The sequence below is a fragment of the Lonchura striata genome, chromosome 3 (assembly GCF_046129695.1).
Source record: "Lonchura striata isolate bLonStr1 chromosome 3, bLonStr1.mat, whole genome shotgun sequence".
In the NCBI taxonomy this organism is placed as follows: Eukaryota; Metazoa; Chordata; class Aves; order Passeriformes; family Estrildidae; genus Lonchura; species Lonchura striata.
The window spans coordinates 93,627,214-93,644,247 of record NC_134605.1 but is presented as its reverse complement, the minus strand read 5'-3'; the positions used below and the strand labels follow the sequence as shown (position 1 = coordinate 93,644,247).

The window sequence follows — 17,034 nt, the reverse complement described above, 5'->3', positions numbered from 1 at the left end:
AAAAACTGATGTTAGGTCCAGAGCAGGCCAGTAATAAATAAATCAAAATCCTATGAACTAAGTTCAGTATCGGTTCTAGTTCAGTCTCACTTTTATATTGTGATGGAGAAGGAAGTTAATTGATTATAAGTCTTGCTGAGGTGAACCTTTTAAAGTATGTGAGCAACAAGTCCAGTGACACTGAGACCTATTTTGTGGATGGATAGATTATAAAAGAAGTACAATTTAGGAGATGGAAACAGCTTGCCTGGTTACTAAGAGAAGAAGGAATGCATGAAAAATTAAGTCCAACAAGGAAGCAAGATTTTGCAGGTGAAGAAAGAATTTAGACTGATAGATCAGGTTCAGAGAGTAGACAGAGGTTAAAGCTGAGATGACAAAATTTGAAGAGTGGACAAAGTGGGTATTCATCCCTGTCACAGCAGACACCCTTGACCAGATTTGGCCCATGCCAAGCAGTGCTTCCCTAGAGAACATATCCTTAGCAGAGTATGGAACAGCACAAGCCAGGCCACGCTCCTGACAGACATCCAGCCTGTATTGGGGGCAAAAGCTGTGCCACACCAACTTGATCTTGACACTGGTCTGTGTCATTTCCCACTGTACATGCAGTAGCTTCAGGGTTGAATGAGCCGTCTGGATGTGTCAAGCTGGTTCCAACTCAGCAATATCTGCTGACGTTTCCAAGCTTAAGTCTGGAGAACTTCAGCTGTGACAAGTTCCTATCACAGCTTTGAGTGTCATTTGTGCAGTGTTGAACTGGAGTGAATGACAGATACCTCACATATTTAAAAAGGAAAATGAGATAGTACATGTAAGTGTTAGTTTTTGCTCTCCTACTTAGACAGATCACAGCATCATTTTACTATACACTGAGCTTTCAAAGAAGCAAATTTCTCTGCATTTTTAGAGATTTCATTTTTTGTCAATGTTTTTGAGCCCTATTGAGAGTGAAGAATTTTCCTACTATATTTTAGTGTCAGGTTCAGAGCAAGAGTCTTGTTTTCTATTTCAACCTGTTTGTGATACAGTAGTTTGTATATTGATATGTGTCCCTTGTGTGTGAGTTGTGTTCCATATATTGTTTAAAAACTTATATTGTAAATCATCCTATTTTCAGAATCTCTTTGTTTGCAATTCATCGCTCATTGAAGCATTCCATGCTAAAAACACAGCTTTCTTCTTTGCCCACTGGTGTAGATTATCCTACCAGTAGGTAGCAAAGAGCAAGCTGAGGCCCTGTACATCTATGAGATAGAGAAGGAGAATGGCATGAAATTAATGCACTCATTCTCTGGCACTTGCATTTCAGCATGAGCCAGGATGCTGTGATAATCTGCCTGACTCCTTCACTATGAGATACGAAGTGTTCATGAATGCTGTGTGTTCATGAATGAAGGCCATGCCTTTCAGTTTTATGGTCAATAATAAAAATAGCAATTTCTAGGAAAAATTTAAGCTGAAGAAACAGTGGTCACATATGTCTGTTGCTGAAGGAATAATATGAGTTTGGACTACAGTTTAATCTCTTACAAAAATTATCTGTGTAATATTGCAAGAGTCACCAAGACTCTAGATTAATGTATGCTTCATAAGTGCAGAACACAAGAAATTAATATTTTCAATGGCTGAAATGATAAAAGCCTTTTAAAAAAATAGAAATAATGAAATAGTGATGTGAATACATATAGTAATAAAATAGAAATAAATAAGTCCTCATAATTAGGAAGTAAACTAATCACTAAAACCTACTCATACCCCTCATACAGATTCATGAACCTAAGGGAATGACAAAGGAATTCTAAGTTCCTTTGAAGTATGTGCAATTGACCCTATTTATAACAGAATATAACTTTTCTGCAGGAAGGACATTTTATTTCTTTGTGCTCTCTGTAGGCTTTTCTAGACAATAGGCTCACTGACATTAACAAATGCAGTACAGCTACAAGAAAGAAATTAATTTTAATCCTAATTCTAATGGGAAATTGAGAGAGAAAGAGATTAAGTGGATTGTCCAAATTTGCACAGAAATGCTTACGGCAAAGTCAGAATCTGACTTATAGACCTCATTGCACGACCTTTCCTTTTAATTTTGGAATTTTTTTTTTTCCTTTTTCCTCAAACACTTCACACCAACAAATGTTTAGTCTTACCTAGCCTACTCCCAGCATCTTAGTCTAGTTTTAGGCAGATTTGTTTTATGATGCTGATTTCTTGCAAGGGAAAATAATGTTATGCATTCATTCTGTATGTGTTCCTGAATATATGTGCATGATAGACATTTGGAATCAATTAATATCTTTTTCAAAAATATAAAAATATCTTCTTTATTTTGAAGTTAGCAACAAGATCTACTTACAAGAACGTAAAGGATCCTTCTGAATATTTTTGTTATAGGTTTCATTACTTATAACTGATTCCTGTGCAGCCACATTAGAGGACAAGCATATGAGTTATACAATATAGGCAGATCACGTGAGCAAAGTCTCCATGGAAACTGCCTAATTTGTGCTTTTATTTAATTAGAGTTGTCCATTACCTCTCCAAATGAAGTTTAATTTAAATTCATATGCCAGTCATTTTTTAAATTGAGTATGACTTTTCATCCATCACTTACTGAGATTTCTTGTAGGCTGTATTTTAGCAGACTGAGTTTATTTAGCAATTGACTTTATAAACAGGATGTTTATTTGACAGCTCAGTTTATCCAACATTCTTAACATCATTGGAATTAATTTTCTATGCAGTATCTGTGCTATACAACTCATTGTTATCAATTAGATATTCTTAACCTTAGAAATTGTCAAAACCTTGGAACAATTGCTTGGGAGATCCACATGAGTATTTTCACTCATTTTGCTTGCTGTGTGATAATGTGGAAAAAATTTGAGTACAAATAAAAAGTGTAACCAAGACAGAGAAATATGCAGAATGCATGTGTTTGTTAAATGGAGCATTGAAGCAGGCAAAACTGTGTGTCTACTGTACGCCACACCAAAAAAACCCAGCTGATCTCATTGAGGTACTCCTAAGAAAAGTCTGAGTTGGCTTGACCTTACAGAACTGTCTGCCTGAGGGTATGATAACATGAACTGTTGTGAGTTATATGGAAGTCATTGGTCCTTGGTTGTGCACCAGAAAAACATAGTCTACAATACCTGATTTTATGTTTCTTTCAAATGCTGCTAGTTGAATGTATCCCGAGAGGATATGGGGTACTGCATTATTCCCCAGTTCTTCTTGGGTGTCTTGTAACATACACAGATGGAAAGAAAGAGGACAGTGGTAGGCTGTGTATACTCAACAATTCTCACCCCCCTGAGACACCAGCAAACACGGAGAACAGGGAAAAACATAAAAAACATTAAAAATTTAGTATTGAGTAAATAGATTAAACATATTGATGACATATTTTGTATCATAATGTACATATTCTGAAGCAAATCTTGCATCTCATGGAATCATTACTGGCCCACTTTTCCATTTGCATTTCCATTACCTCAGAAATATCTAGACTAGTGCCTGGTCCAAAATTAGTTTATATGCCAGCATGCCAAGAGGGTGATGCAGAGGCAACAAACTGCAGCTCTGAAAAGGATATAAGCAGGGTAGCTCAGAGCTGCACTCTGGTGCCATTCAGGTGGTTTCTGCATTCATGCAGCATATACATATCATCCAAGTTTAAATACGCTTTCAGAATTACAGAAGTTATCTTTGGAAAAAAATTAAATGTTATTGATAGGAAAAAGTCATCATCACAACATTATCATAGTTCACAATGGCAGAATTGAAATGTTTCTGTATAAAAGGTACTAAAAGTGTCCTAAGAATCATGTGTGGCAAGTACTAGGGTGCAACCAGAGGACCAACAATAAGGATTCTTCTAGAATAATTACATGAAGGCTAAAAGTCAATAACGTGGCTAAGAAAAATTGGAAAGAACAATGTAACAGATGTTACAAAAAAGGCATTTATTAATATTATGTGATATTAGTGATTTGAAAATGTCTAGCAAAATTAAAATAATAATTATTAATAATATTATTAACAGAAGAAAACTTGAAAAACTGGTAAAGGGATAGATACTGCAGATAACAACAACTCAGCAGCTTCAGAAGTCCTGAATGGTAATAGGTGTCACTGAGTGGATTCAAAATCTAGTGGAGAGTTATGTCTGGATGTAGAAAAATATCAGAATTGTTAAATAGCAACTTTGTTTCTGTCTTTTCAGAAGAAGAGGGTGGCGATCTGCTCAAGTCGAGCTTCAGTTTTCCAGGGACGCCAGAGGAGGAGCTAGGTACAGACACATCTCTCAGAATTTGGTACCAGCTGTGCACCCCAGGCTGGGCGCAGCCGCGGGATGGGGCACAGGAGGCTGCTCTGGGGCACTGGCAGTGACAGTGGCCAAAAAACTCTCAGTCAAATCCTTCTGGGCATTTCTCACCTGCTATATAATGTTAGAGAATGCTAAGGAAAATCATAAGATTTGAGTAACACTCAGGCAACTGAGAATTCAAAAGAAAGTATTCAAGGAAGTTGCCAACCTTCCTTCTTTTGTCTTTTTCTCTTTGTCTTACTCTTTAGAGAGCATCCTAAATGCAAACAGAGTTTTCAGTGTTACCTTTTCAATTTGAAAAAACAACAGAAGCAAGAAATCAGAAACTCTTAAAGCCCAAGAGTGAATTCTTGATACTTCTGTCTTACAAAGCTAGTACTAAAATGTCCCACTGGCTTCAGTTTTATACATTTTGATTGTGAAAAACTGAGTTTCTGTTACTAGAATTTCATACTGAGATTGTCACTGGTTTATGTGAAATCTGTCAAAATTTTGACTTATATGCAATTACTTCATGTGGTTATTTTTAGAAAAGCAATATGGGAAGTGGTTTCTATGTGTTTGCTACTTAAAGCTCACTTTATTCAACATGAGCTTACTTACATTTCAGAAGTCAGTGTAAAGTAATTTTTCTTTTTGTGCATATGCTCATGTTAATATATTGCAGCAGTTTATTTTTTGTTACTAGCACGTTGTTGTAGTTGACAAGAATATTATAAACTCTTGCCCTGACTGTGTTATTACCCACTGCTAGGAAGACAAATTATAGTTCCTGTGTTAAGGAAAACTACCCAACAGTTAGAACAAGGAGCATGAATTCAGATAGGTTGTGTCCTTATGTTTAGCCAATTTCTTAGAAGAGGATTCAAATAGTGTTGCCACTAAGTTGCACTCAAATCATGGAGTGTCATAAATGCTCAACATAAAAATATCTGTACTGGACTTGTTTATTCACTTAACATTCCAAAACAAGTGAAAAAAAAAAAAAAACTACAGGATACATTCCAAAGGAAGAGATTGAAGAACCCTCAGTCAGTTTCTGCCTTAATCAAAGTGATGTAAAAGGGAAGATATCATTTAACATGAGGCTCCCTAGGAGTCTCACAAGTGGATCCTATGGAGGAGTTTTGAAATGAACAAATCTCTCAGCCTTCTTGGACACTTGGAGTTTTTTCACCCTGCTGTCCCATTTCAGAGCACACAGGAAGAAGTTCAGATGCCCTGGGTTAGAATTAATCTCATCTGAGTGTTGGAAAATAATTCAGATGTAGATGTCTGAACTATAGATCTTGGGACTTTTAGAGACAATGAAGAATGATGGACTTTTCTAGGACATAGCAGGTTTGGCCTACTTTAGAAGCTTAATGAAGAGTGAGATAAGTAATGCTTTAGAAGTACATCAACATTGTTCTTCCCATTTGTTTGAGAAAGAATTGGAGGATTTCTGGAGCCAGAGTAAATGATATAATAATATCAAGTCAATAATATTAAATGTCAGGTGTCTATAGGAGCAAGGACCCTCTTATGAAATAGGTAATCAAAGATTAACACAAAGATCTATTCTAACTGACCAATCATCCAGAACCGTGACTAGAAAGATGGGAGATTAGTCAGAAACAAGAAACAGGAAAGTAAAACAGCAATAACAACAAATAACAACTAGACTGCAAAGAAGTTAAGCTGCTTTCCAACATTTCAATTATTTATGGCCAAGTGACTGAAAAAAAATATTCCAAAAGCAAGGAAAAATCTGTCCTTGCTCCTCAGTTTTGTTCTTATTGCAATCCTCTGAAAGTACCAAAGATTGCTAGGTAATACATGGGGAAAGGTGGATGGCTTTAATATTTTCGGAATAAAATTCTGTCATCCTGACAGGACTAATCACCAAACTGGAGGTGGTCAAAGTGGACTGGATAGGATGAGTAATGTAAAAATATATAATGTAAAAACACAATGTAAAAACTTATCCCCTTCTCCCCTTGAGAGAATCACTGAAATTGGGAAGACTTTTAGAAAAGCTGTGTGATAGTTAAATTTTGTGTAGACAAGCTCTGCAGTTACAGCTGTGCTAATGTGCTATCCCTCTAGAGATGGATAGGACATTGTCTTTCTGTGTTTGCCACAGTGTTGTGCTCTATCACATGAAGATTTCTGTTCAAATCAGTATGCATAACATATATATATAACATGAGTGAAAAAACTGAAAACAGATCTTTCTCAGTCTAAACTTTTTCTTGCTGTTGCACACGTATAAAGTTTATTATTCATAACAGAGAAATATGGTTCCGGGTGGATACTCTTATCCTTGAACAATGGAAATGGGCTCGTTTCTTTTCTGTATTTACATAACCCAATGACTATGCCATAATTTTGTATGAACAGCAAGGCAGACTGCTGACAGACTGCTAGAGACCTTCATCCCTGGAGAAAACAGAGAAAGGGCTTTCCTTGGGAAGTAAAATAAACTGCCCTAAGTCAAGACATAGTCAGGATGTTGTTCTTTGAGGTAGCTCTAGCTGCAGAGCCATTCATTATTCTAGACTCTCGTCCTGAGGAGCTTCAAGTTGTGATCTCTCTGGTACTAAATGATCTCTGGCTCCAGGTCCCTGTTTGTAAATGGGTTTAGAATTTCCAAGTGATGTTTGTGGCTTTGGTGGGGTTTAATTAATGTTTGCACAGTATCTCATGCGAATGAAAATGCTGAATAGTCATAAAATAATATTTTTAATAAAAATATCCACTACTTCATTGGAAAAAGTATCAAGGGATAGGACTCTTTTCCACTATTGATTCTATAAAAGACCTCTTTAGTTAAAACAGGCAGAAGAACAATGTATTCTTTTAAAAAAAGCTTATCCAAGCATTATCAGTCAGTTTTTGAGAACATTACTTCATGGCTTTACCATTAATATTTATTTTGTTACTAGAGTTCAGGGTGAGAAGTACTATTGTTACAAGATTTTCACACACACCAAAAATTCCTATTTTCAGTAGGAATATCTCAAATAAGAAACCTGGTTAACTAAATAAGAAACTAAAGGTAGCAGGGCATGGTGATGGTAGCAAGAGATATGACTTTTGATGTCAAGCATCTCACTGTAAGTTTCACAGAAACTGGAGTCTCATCATTCCAAGCTTTCTTCTAGCTGGTGTTTATATCATCTAAACAAGGTTACTATATTAGAAAATAACAAACATTTAATGAAACTACTCTTTTCTATGCTATGTGAAAATTTCTCAGTCTTGTTTACTTTAGGCATGTAAAGGGTAAGGCAATATTTTTCTTTAGGTGTCCAAAGCAAATAGTGCAATCTTAACAGGAGACATAGAAAAATGTCTCTTTGAAAAGCATTCAAATAGTTACAGAAATGTGAACAGGGAAAATGGGATAAACTTGTCTTTAAACATATGTTTTAATAGATAGTACATGCACAGAGTAAAGAGGAAAAAATAGGTTATTGAAAAAATATTTTAACTCCTTTTTACAGGTAAGGAAAACATTTACTTTACACAAGTTCTAAAGTCAGCAGCATCTCATGTCAAGCACAGAATGAGAACTTGCACTAAAAGCTTTTTACTGCAGTAAATTCCTGTTTTCTCTTCAGGAATGGGTATTGAGTTGATGTTAAGGAAAAGGTTGAAACCTGTAAGACAGGTTGCAGTTACTAATAATGCTCTTAACATGCCCCAGTTGCAAAGTGAACTGTAAGGGAGTTTAAGGCCAGGTTACAAAAATGTATTTTCATTTCACAGTTGATGCATTTGATTAATTGGTAAGGTTCAAGTGTCAGAGAGTAACTCATGGTTATTCAATCACTGTTGATTGCATGATCATGCCTTTATGACCTTATGTGTTGGAAAGAAGAAAGGACATGGCTCTTCTTGAAATGAAAACATTAATAAAGTCCTGACTTTTCAGTCTGTCTGTCCTTCTACCATGCACTCAGTGCAGTCAGTGTCTGAACACTTCTCAAGGGTTTTAGCTTCATGTGCCAGACAGGAAAATTTCTCAAGGAAGAGGAGAGGTTGTCAGTGAGCCCTTGACTCTCATCTGTGCCACATCCATGCCTTAGTGCATCTTCCCCCAGAGTACCCAGGGATAGTTAAACATTTGTAGGCTGACTGAAGCTGGTGGGACTTCAGCCAGACACATGGTTTGGCCACACAGAGTAACCACTACAGTGACATTCATCCCAGTTATCAGCAGGCACAGTAACACTCTGGTATTAATTCCTAGATGAGCCACAGACTGAATGTTTCCCTGGATTGTGACACTAACATTCAGAGGTACAGAAGTTTTATCCTAGTTCTATGGGGAATTGAAGTAGGGGGTCTGAAAGGGATGTGCACAAAGGAGGTAAGATCAGCCTCTCCATGGCAATTGACACCCCTGCCCATGGCATTATCCTGAACTAAGCAAATAACTCATGGCTGCCAGAAAACTTGACTGCAGATTTGCCAGGTTAGTCCTCTAACCACAGGACTATCCTTCTGTCATATAATAAAAAATATGTAGCCAGATGGTTTGGTATGACAATATAAAAACCTTTCAAATTTACAAGAGATTTTAAATATGATGTGCCCCAATATGATTCAGTGTCACCCTATAATTTGCTTATTGTGACAAGATTAATAGATACTGCAAAAAACAAGCCTTTCTTATTTGTCTTATTCCACCATGTCTTGAAATAATTCCACTTCATATTCTTTGTTTTTCCAGTACCCAAAACTGTAACGTATAAGGTTATTGATGTGATAATCAAGGCTGTAGAAAACATTAATGAAATCATATGAAATGTTTTTTAGAAAATAAATTTTGAACTTTAAATTCCTTTTAGTTATGCTTGAGAACTTATTCTTTAAATTACTTTCAGTCATAGAACAAAATCATATCATATGGCCTGATCATGTAAAAACCTGTTAACTGTCCAGCATTTTAATTATAGGTTGTTGGCAAAAATGCTAACTAAAAATCTGCAGATCTGAAGCTATTTCTAAAAATTAAATACCTCATAATGTCAAATATGCAAAAATCCTATTAGACCCAAGGTTAATTCATAAACAGGTAGAGATATTTATAAGGATGTAACAATAATCAAATAGGATATTTGTAGTGAATTATTTATCCATTTCTACTACAGAATAAAAAGGGAGTTATGCATGCATAAACAAATATTTCTGTTCTAAATGATTTCACATGTGGGATGTTAGCAAAAAGGGACATTTTTCTCTTCCTCATGATGACCTCTGTAACCCCTGGATGCATACCTGACATGCAACATTTACCTTCCCATGATGAGATGATGATGATGATGATGATGATGATGATGATGATGAGGAGGATGATGAAGATTGAGATGAGATGAGATGAGATGAGATGAGATGAGATGAGATGAGATGAGATGAGATGAGATGAGATGAGATGAGAGACTGACTGATTAGCTACACCTTCCTTCCTCAATGAGTGTCTTCACTGGATTCTTCCTTTTCAAAAAGTTAAACTGGAAATCTTTCAAATTTATTTCTATAATGAGCAGCTTTAATAATATCCTATCAATTTCCTCAGGAAAAAAGTTACTATACTCTACCTCCACATTCATAATTGCCTGCTAAGGTTCTGTTGGGAGTGGGACAATTTTGGCACAACCAGGGTGGTGGAGATGCTTCCAGAGTGGAGGTAAATGACTGTAGTTCTCTGTCAGAGTGCTGGGCACATAGGCAACTGTCTTCCCAAGGGAATTTGCACTGACAAAAGCAGTGCAGCAACATAAACATCAGCAAAGGCCCCACCTTTCATTGTGCAACTTCACTTGTTTTTCCATTTATAATGTCATTTCTCTTCATAAGACAACAGACAGCAGCATATTGAGATACCTTGTCTCAAACTCACCCAGAGTAGGGGTATTTAAACCACCACCTTGTCCCAGGAACAGGAGTCACTCTTTGGCCTATCACTGCCACATGGAAAATCTGGGTGCTAGTGATTGTGGGCACAGGCAATAAATCTTTGAAGTGTTCGTCACAGATCCAAAACAGAGTTCAGCCAGGCAGAAAAGAGACAGCACCCTGATTTGAAAATTCCCAATCTGGAGGTTATGTAAAGAGGAAGGTTGTCTGCCTGTTACTATGGCAACAGGTTTAAAAGGGATCTTGTCACCAGGCTGCTACTTCTTCCTGTACCCCATAGGAAAGCCAGGATGAGTCCTCCTCCATCTCAGTGGGTTGAACTGAACAGAAAAGTTCACCATAAAATGGCAAAGCAGCAAGAGGCAGCACCAAAGGTGTACACCTGAGCAGATAATGATGAACTCTGAAAAGTAAAATAATTCTTTTGGGTCAGACCATGGCTAAAACTAAAATTTTTGGTGAATCAAAAATCTGCAAAAAACTGGTGCTGAAGCAAGCAGAAAATCAAACCATTTTCTTCAGTTTTGATAATTTAAAAGATGAATTTTTTTTTTAAAAAAAAAGAAATATAAAGGTAATTTTGAAACACAATGGTATTTTAAATTGAGCAGTCATTGTTCCATGGCAATACTCAATGGTTTTGGTGATTAATTATTACTTTATTTCTTTCCCAGAAGACTTCTCTGTAAAATAAATAAAATCTTTAAAATATATCCATGTTTTAAATAAATAGTAAAAGGCAATTCAGAGGGAATATACAATAAATACTTTTGCTTGGATACATGAGCATTAGTTCTTGCAGTCCCCTTAGTATTGGATGGAGTAGAAAACTTCCTCTGTGATATATCATCATAAAAAGTGGACAAATTCAGAAGAATTCCAGAAACACTGAGAAAAAATATCAGGGAATGAGGTTTTAAATGTCAGCATTATTTTTTTGCTTTATTTTTATTTAAGAAACAATGATAAATCTTTCTTAATAGAGAAGACAGCACGGAGATTTGGTGGCTCCATCCAGCTGAGTAGTTGGTCCAAGTGTTTGGATCCTTGGGATTAAATTTTTGCAATTATGCTATCACAGGCATATTTCAAAATAATCCGTTTCACCATTCATCATCTTTCTAACTGGGAACCCTTGAAAGTTTCTGACACATTTATTCTAGTCCAGCACAAATTGTGCATTCTGCAAAATGCAGCCCTGATTAGATATGATCTACCTCAAGAAACACAAGTGTCATAGGTAAAATGACCAAGAACTTTCTCAGCAAATGTTTACAACTAATCCTGGCCCCATGAAATTAACAGGAGATTTGTTACTGCTATCAACATGACAAGGATTTCCCTTGTACTTCCAGAGCTGTGCATAGATTTCTGTGTGTACCTTTGAGTTGTACTCTGCAATTACTTTGGCTTCCTTTAATTCATGAGAAAATAGTGGCAGTTTTATGACCATGAGGGAAATGGATTGTCTCATGACCTAATAACTGCAAGCAGCAAAATTTTATCCTTTAGGAAAGAAAATCCATAAAGCCAGGCACAATAAGGAACAAAAGAAGTTTAATGGTGTTGGGCTAGCATTTTTGCTCTGTATATGGAAGCATTATAGCCAATTGTTCAATGATATTCACATAGCAAAGCCCCGGTTGACTCCCTACAGCTGGACTTTTCCAGAAAATAAGCTGACGCGTTAGTTATTTTAGATCAGTCTAGTTCTACTACTTTATATTTTTTCCAAAACTTTGCTGATCATACAGATTCTCTGAAAAAATATTATTCATAAATCATTTTGTGTCACAGCACTGTTGAAAGGTGAATAATGGCAATATAGTTCAAACTTGAAAAGCACTGTGAGGCTGTGTGCTGCATATTCGTTGGTACAAAGACACCACATACTTCAAACCAGTGGAAATTAATTTTGCACCATCCTGAGGAGTCCCTGCATTGCTCCACTCCATATCCTGGAGCTTTATACAAATCCCATATTGCCTTTCATGGATTTCTATCCTGTCCTTTTTCATGGCATGGGCACAACATTGTGACTTTCATCCTCTCCATACAGTCCAAGGGCTGATTTTTCTACCCAGAAGATGTGAGATGTCTTCATTCCTCAGATACTATTTCCACATTTCTTCATTGGTACACATAGCATCCCCTGTTCTCCATGCCAGGCAGTGAGTGTTGTAACCTGGGTTTAGCTTGTCCCTGGTCACAGCTTTCCACAGTTAACACAATTCTGTACTTTCCTTCCTCCCAGTATATTGTGCTTTGGGTCCTGCACCAGCCGGTTCACCACCTCCAAGCTTCCATTCTTGCTCATCCACTATTATTTTGCACTCCTTTTATTATACATCCTTTTCTCTTATCATGCTTATTTATCTCAGAAATAAATGCCTTGAGATGTTGGACTGCCAGTCTACTAATCTTTATTTGTAAAATTGATTGATGTGAAAAATTGTTAGGCTGAACAATGGGATTTGTGCTATCATATATTTGTTCCACATGCAGACACCTGTGTAACCATGCTCAAAACTGACTACTGAATAAATTTCCACATTCCACATGGTCATTACTTCTCCCTTTGGGTTTTCTGACTTTGAACCAATTTGGCATGTTGTGGATTCTGGTACTGTTCTAAGAATACAATTTGAATGTCCATTTTTATCTACCATGGGAGTTCTAAAAACCATCTTACCTTTGATCATTATTTGTCATGTGGTTCCACTGAATTAGCTTGGGCTGGCAAAACATTGTTTAAAAGAATCCATGTGCCTTAGATCACCTAAACTTATGCATTTTTGGTGTAGGTTTCTGCAGTGGAGCTTGTCAGCCACAGTTTTTGCCATAGTCAGCAGAGACAAATATGTACATGAAGGGAGTAATCACCTGTCATTTTTGGACATACAGTTCAGGCTTCAGAAGAATCATGCCAGTTTCTTGAAATGAAAAAAAATAAAACCATATCCAGACTGTGTACTTGTAAGGATCTTTGGCCAGTGTTGTTCCTGCAATCATACCTATGTTATCAGTTCCTATTTCCGTAGTATGAAGCTGTGATAGTGACAGTTTAACTGTATGGGCTGGGCACACCCTCCAGCTCTGTTAACACTGCTAATGGAAATAGCCATGCATGCCTGACACACAGTGCCCAGGATTCTGAATAGAGAAGTATTTGTTTTTCATGTGTCAGAACAAACCAAGCAGCCACATGCAGCCCATGTGCTGTTCGACAGCTATGGGCATTTTGGTGTTTGGTTTTAGGTCCTCTTTCCTAAAGGAAAAGGAAATTTTTTTCCTTTGGCTGTGCAGAGAGACTGGAGGAATGAAGTACCTTGTTGCAACAGTGCTACGAGAACCAATATAACTTGTCTTTGAGGGGATGCCACTCAGTGTTCAATATTTCAATTAAGCAGCCTGAGCAGTTACATAGGAATTCATGGATAGGTCAATGCACTGAATGGAGAGCACGCGCATCACCAAAAATACAAGTCATCTTCTAAAACTGGTCACTCAATCTTTGCAATTTTATGTAAATTTTATACCAGATGTTGTGCTACATAAATAGGTTGGAAATCTCATGAGACCATAGCAGAAGCTTCAGGAATTTGTACTTCTAGGACCTCTTCCTTGCATTTAGCTGATCAGTCAGTCTTCTCAATCCCTGTAAATATTCATTTTCAAGGCTAGTATAGAACAGAAAAAAATACTGTAACAAGTTAATGAGGAAACAATACTCATATAAGTCTGCTTAATGAAGACCTTGGACAGACATTTTTTCAGCTAAAACAATTTAATTATGCATGTTTAATTTCTACTTGTTTAATTAATATGCTTATTTTCCTAATATTTCATTTTCTATTAGTTATAGGTTAAGCTGTGAGGACATATATTTCATAATGCATTTCAACTCTGATTCAACTGTGTGAAACAGCAAGATGCAGCAATCTGGTTTTGTCTACGACCTCTTTTTGAAACCTAGATTAGGTATCTCTTTTCAGCAGTGCATTTTCCTGGTTACACTAGGCAGAAGAGCACTTCCTTCTCTAATGAAAACAGCACAGATGTTTCAGATGGGAAACAGTTTACTGAGAGACTTATACAGTTAAAGTAATTCAAATTAGTTTCACAATAGAAAGAAAAGTAAGAAAAAAATCTGGCATCATTTAGTAGTTCCAGAAAATATTATCATGCCCTGAAAGATTGCTTCTAATATGCAACACACAAAAAGATTTGCGGAGACAAGAACCTCTTCTGAATGTCAGAGAAGTTTCTGTGTTTTTCTATTGATGCTCTTTAGCCAAAAGCAGTGCTCCAGGAACTCTAGAAATGCACAGCTTTTATGTTTCATTACTTAGAGGGTTTTAGCCTTCTACCTAGAACATTAATAGCAATTCTAATTCATCATTTCAAACATTATTCTTGGTTCTTTAACCTATCTTTCTTTTTTATACTGACTAGCAGAAGGAAAAATCTTGCATGATCTAAAAACAGTGGCCAGACCCCAAACACAGGCACACCAATGTCTGCTTGGAGCAAGAGAACAGCTCTCAGAAAGCCCAGAAATTAAAACAGGAGATAAAAAAAAAAAAAAAAAAATCAGAACACAATACACAATATGGCATAACAGGGAAAGATTTGAAAGAGATAGGAAGGGATGCAGAAATCCTTCCATCTGTTGAGGTTAAAGGTTGGCATACTTGCACAGTAGTCTCTGAAAAAGAAGAGATTTAAGGAATTTTCAGGGTTTTGGAATTACTGGATTCTCTGACATGACAGCCCATGTCTTGTTCTAGGTCCATCCCCAACCCCAGTCTTTAAATATTATCTATCCATTGAGGTTAGTTGGAAGATTCCATTTTGCTCTGATGAAATCTAAAAAAAGCCATTCCTATGCTCTCATATATTATATTTTTCTCTGTTCCTATTCGTCTATCTCTTTATCTGCTTTGGGTTATGTTTATTTTTTTTTCTGTCTCCCCTTAGCTCTTTAGTTCTGATGGTGGCCTTTTATGTTTTTAGAGTGATTGCCCAGAGCAAACAGAAGAGCTACTGTAAAAAAAAAAAAAAAAAAAGGAAAAAAGAAAAAACAAACAAACAAAAAAAAACTCAAACAAACTTCAGTCCAATTTGTCATTATTTGATCTATCAAATATGAAACTATTTAATACTACCAAAATATTAAATTTATTTTGAAAGGATTGAGAAAAAAAATTGCTGTAGCTTTATGAATTTTTATGAATAAGCTGTGCTGTGGTCATTGACCATAGACACACTTTTAGCTCCATGCAAATGCTAGAAAAGCATGTTAGCTTAATTGAATTTTTAAGCTAGGACATTTTACTTGTCAGACGAAGAGCTAGTGCATGGGCAATTACACTGCTCTGGTACCACATAGTAATTCATTCAGCCACAGCTTAACTATTTCTTCAAGCACTTCAGTCTTCTGAAAAAAGTTGACTGAATAATACAAAGCACAAATTACTTGATAAATTTATATATTGTATTTCAAAATTTTGAAGAATTTTCAAAATATTTGTATGAAGAAGTAGTGGTGTCTGGGATAAAGAACAAGTTTTATATCCTAGATTGACAAACTTAATTGGAATGATAAATTTAAATGATGCACATGTAATTTGGGAGTTTATCTAGTTTTAGTTACTTTCTATGACAGAGTTAAGAAGGGGCAATTACTTCTGGAAAACATCTACTTCTTAATTCATGTTTGAATTATTTTGATTACACTTAATAAATGCCTATAGCAATTTCTAGATACTGTGTTTCAAACAAAAATAATTCAGACATTCCATGTAGTACAGAAAATGCTATAGGAAAACATGCTATATGAAAGCAACATATAGAAATTTGTATTTTTCTATAGTTACAAAACAAGCTCAAATCATGGGGAGCCATGAAGGACAGAAAAGCTGTTGCTAGATTATCCATTGCAGTGCAGTGAAATCATCACTTCTCATATTCCTACGGATGCAACAGAACAAAAATATTTGAAGCCTTCTGGGCCATGTTTGATGTTGTATGAGGCCTAAAAGAAATCACCAAGGACTAGCAATTCTGTGCTCAAGAACTCATTTAAAATTATCTTCTTATTCTCTTTCTTTCATTATGGATTTCTGCCATGCCATTAATTTTTTTTTTTCTAAATACATTGGTGAGGCATAGTAAAGGTTATATTCATTCATAGATGTGCAAGATTGTGATTAAAAGGCTTGGGGTTGACTCTCATCATGTTGTTAGAATGACAGAAGAGCTTCCTTCCACTTCTCTCTGGCCCACACCTCTGTGAATATTAATATCAGAAAATCCATAAGCACTTTGGAAAATACTTCCTATACTGGAACTTCCTATTTCTGTAAAAGGAGAACAGTACCTTCCACATAGAATCACAGAATAGTTTGGTTGGAAAGCACCTTTAAAGGTCATCTAATCCAACCTCCCTGTAACAGGCAGGGACATCTTCAATGAGACCAACCTCTTCCAGTGCTTTACTACCCTCAATATAAAAAAAACTTCCTCAGTCTATCTAGTCTCATGGGTTTGTAAGAGCTACCATAGTAGTCTCTGTCAGGTGCTTTGGGAACCCTTTATGGGAAGTACAGACTAAGTAAATTCAGCATATGGTCCATTATTATTCCCCTGATAAAGTTTGGTAATATCCTAGGTAAAGTACCACTAATTACAAGACTACTTTATGTGGCTGAATTCCAAAGCACTGTTATAATTTACTGCCACATCTGTATTTAATCAAAATTACGTCATTTCAGAGAAACAGTTATATT

General features: G+C 36.2%; 1 protein-coding gene across 24 annotated transcripts in view; it reads left to right on the top strand.

The window, feature by feature from the left end:
- DLGAP2 (DLG associated protein 2) overlaps positions 1 to 17,034 on the top strand; it is a 450,475-nt gene that overhangs the window by 341,778 nt on the left and 91,663 nt on the right. For 13 of the 24 annotated variants that reach the window (XM_021551158.2, XM_021551143.2, XM_031504438.2 and 10 more), the window contains one exon: positions 4,232 to 4,297. The exons of 9 other annotated variants lie outside the window; for them this stretch is intronic. In XM_021551158.2, the coding sequence (XP_021406833.2) occupies positions 4,232 to 4,297 (66 nt within the window). The remainder of the gene's footprint in view (positions 1 to 4,231; positions 4,298 to 17,034) is intronic. 2 more of the 24 variants (XM_021551145.2, XM_077782387.1) reach the window with 1 other exon arrangement.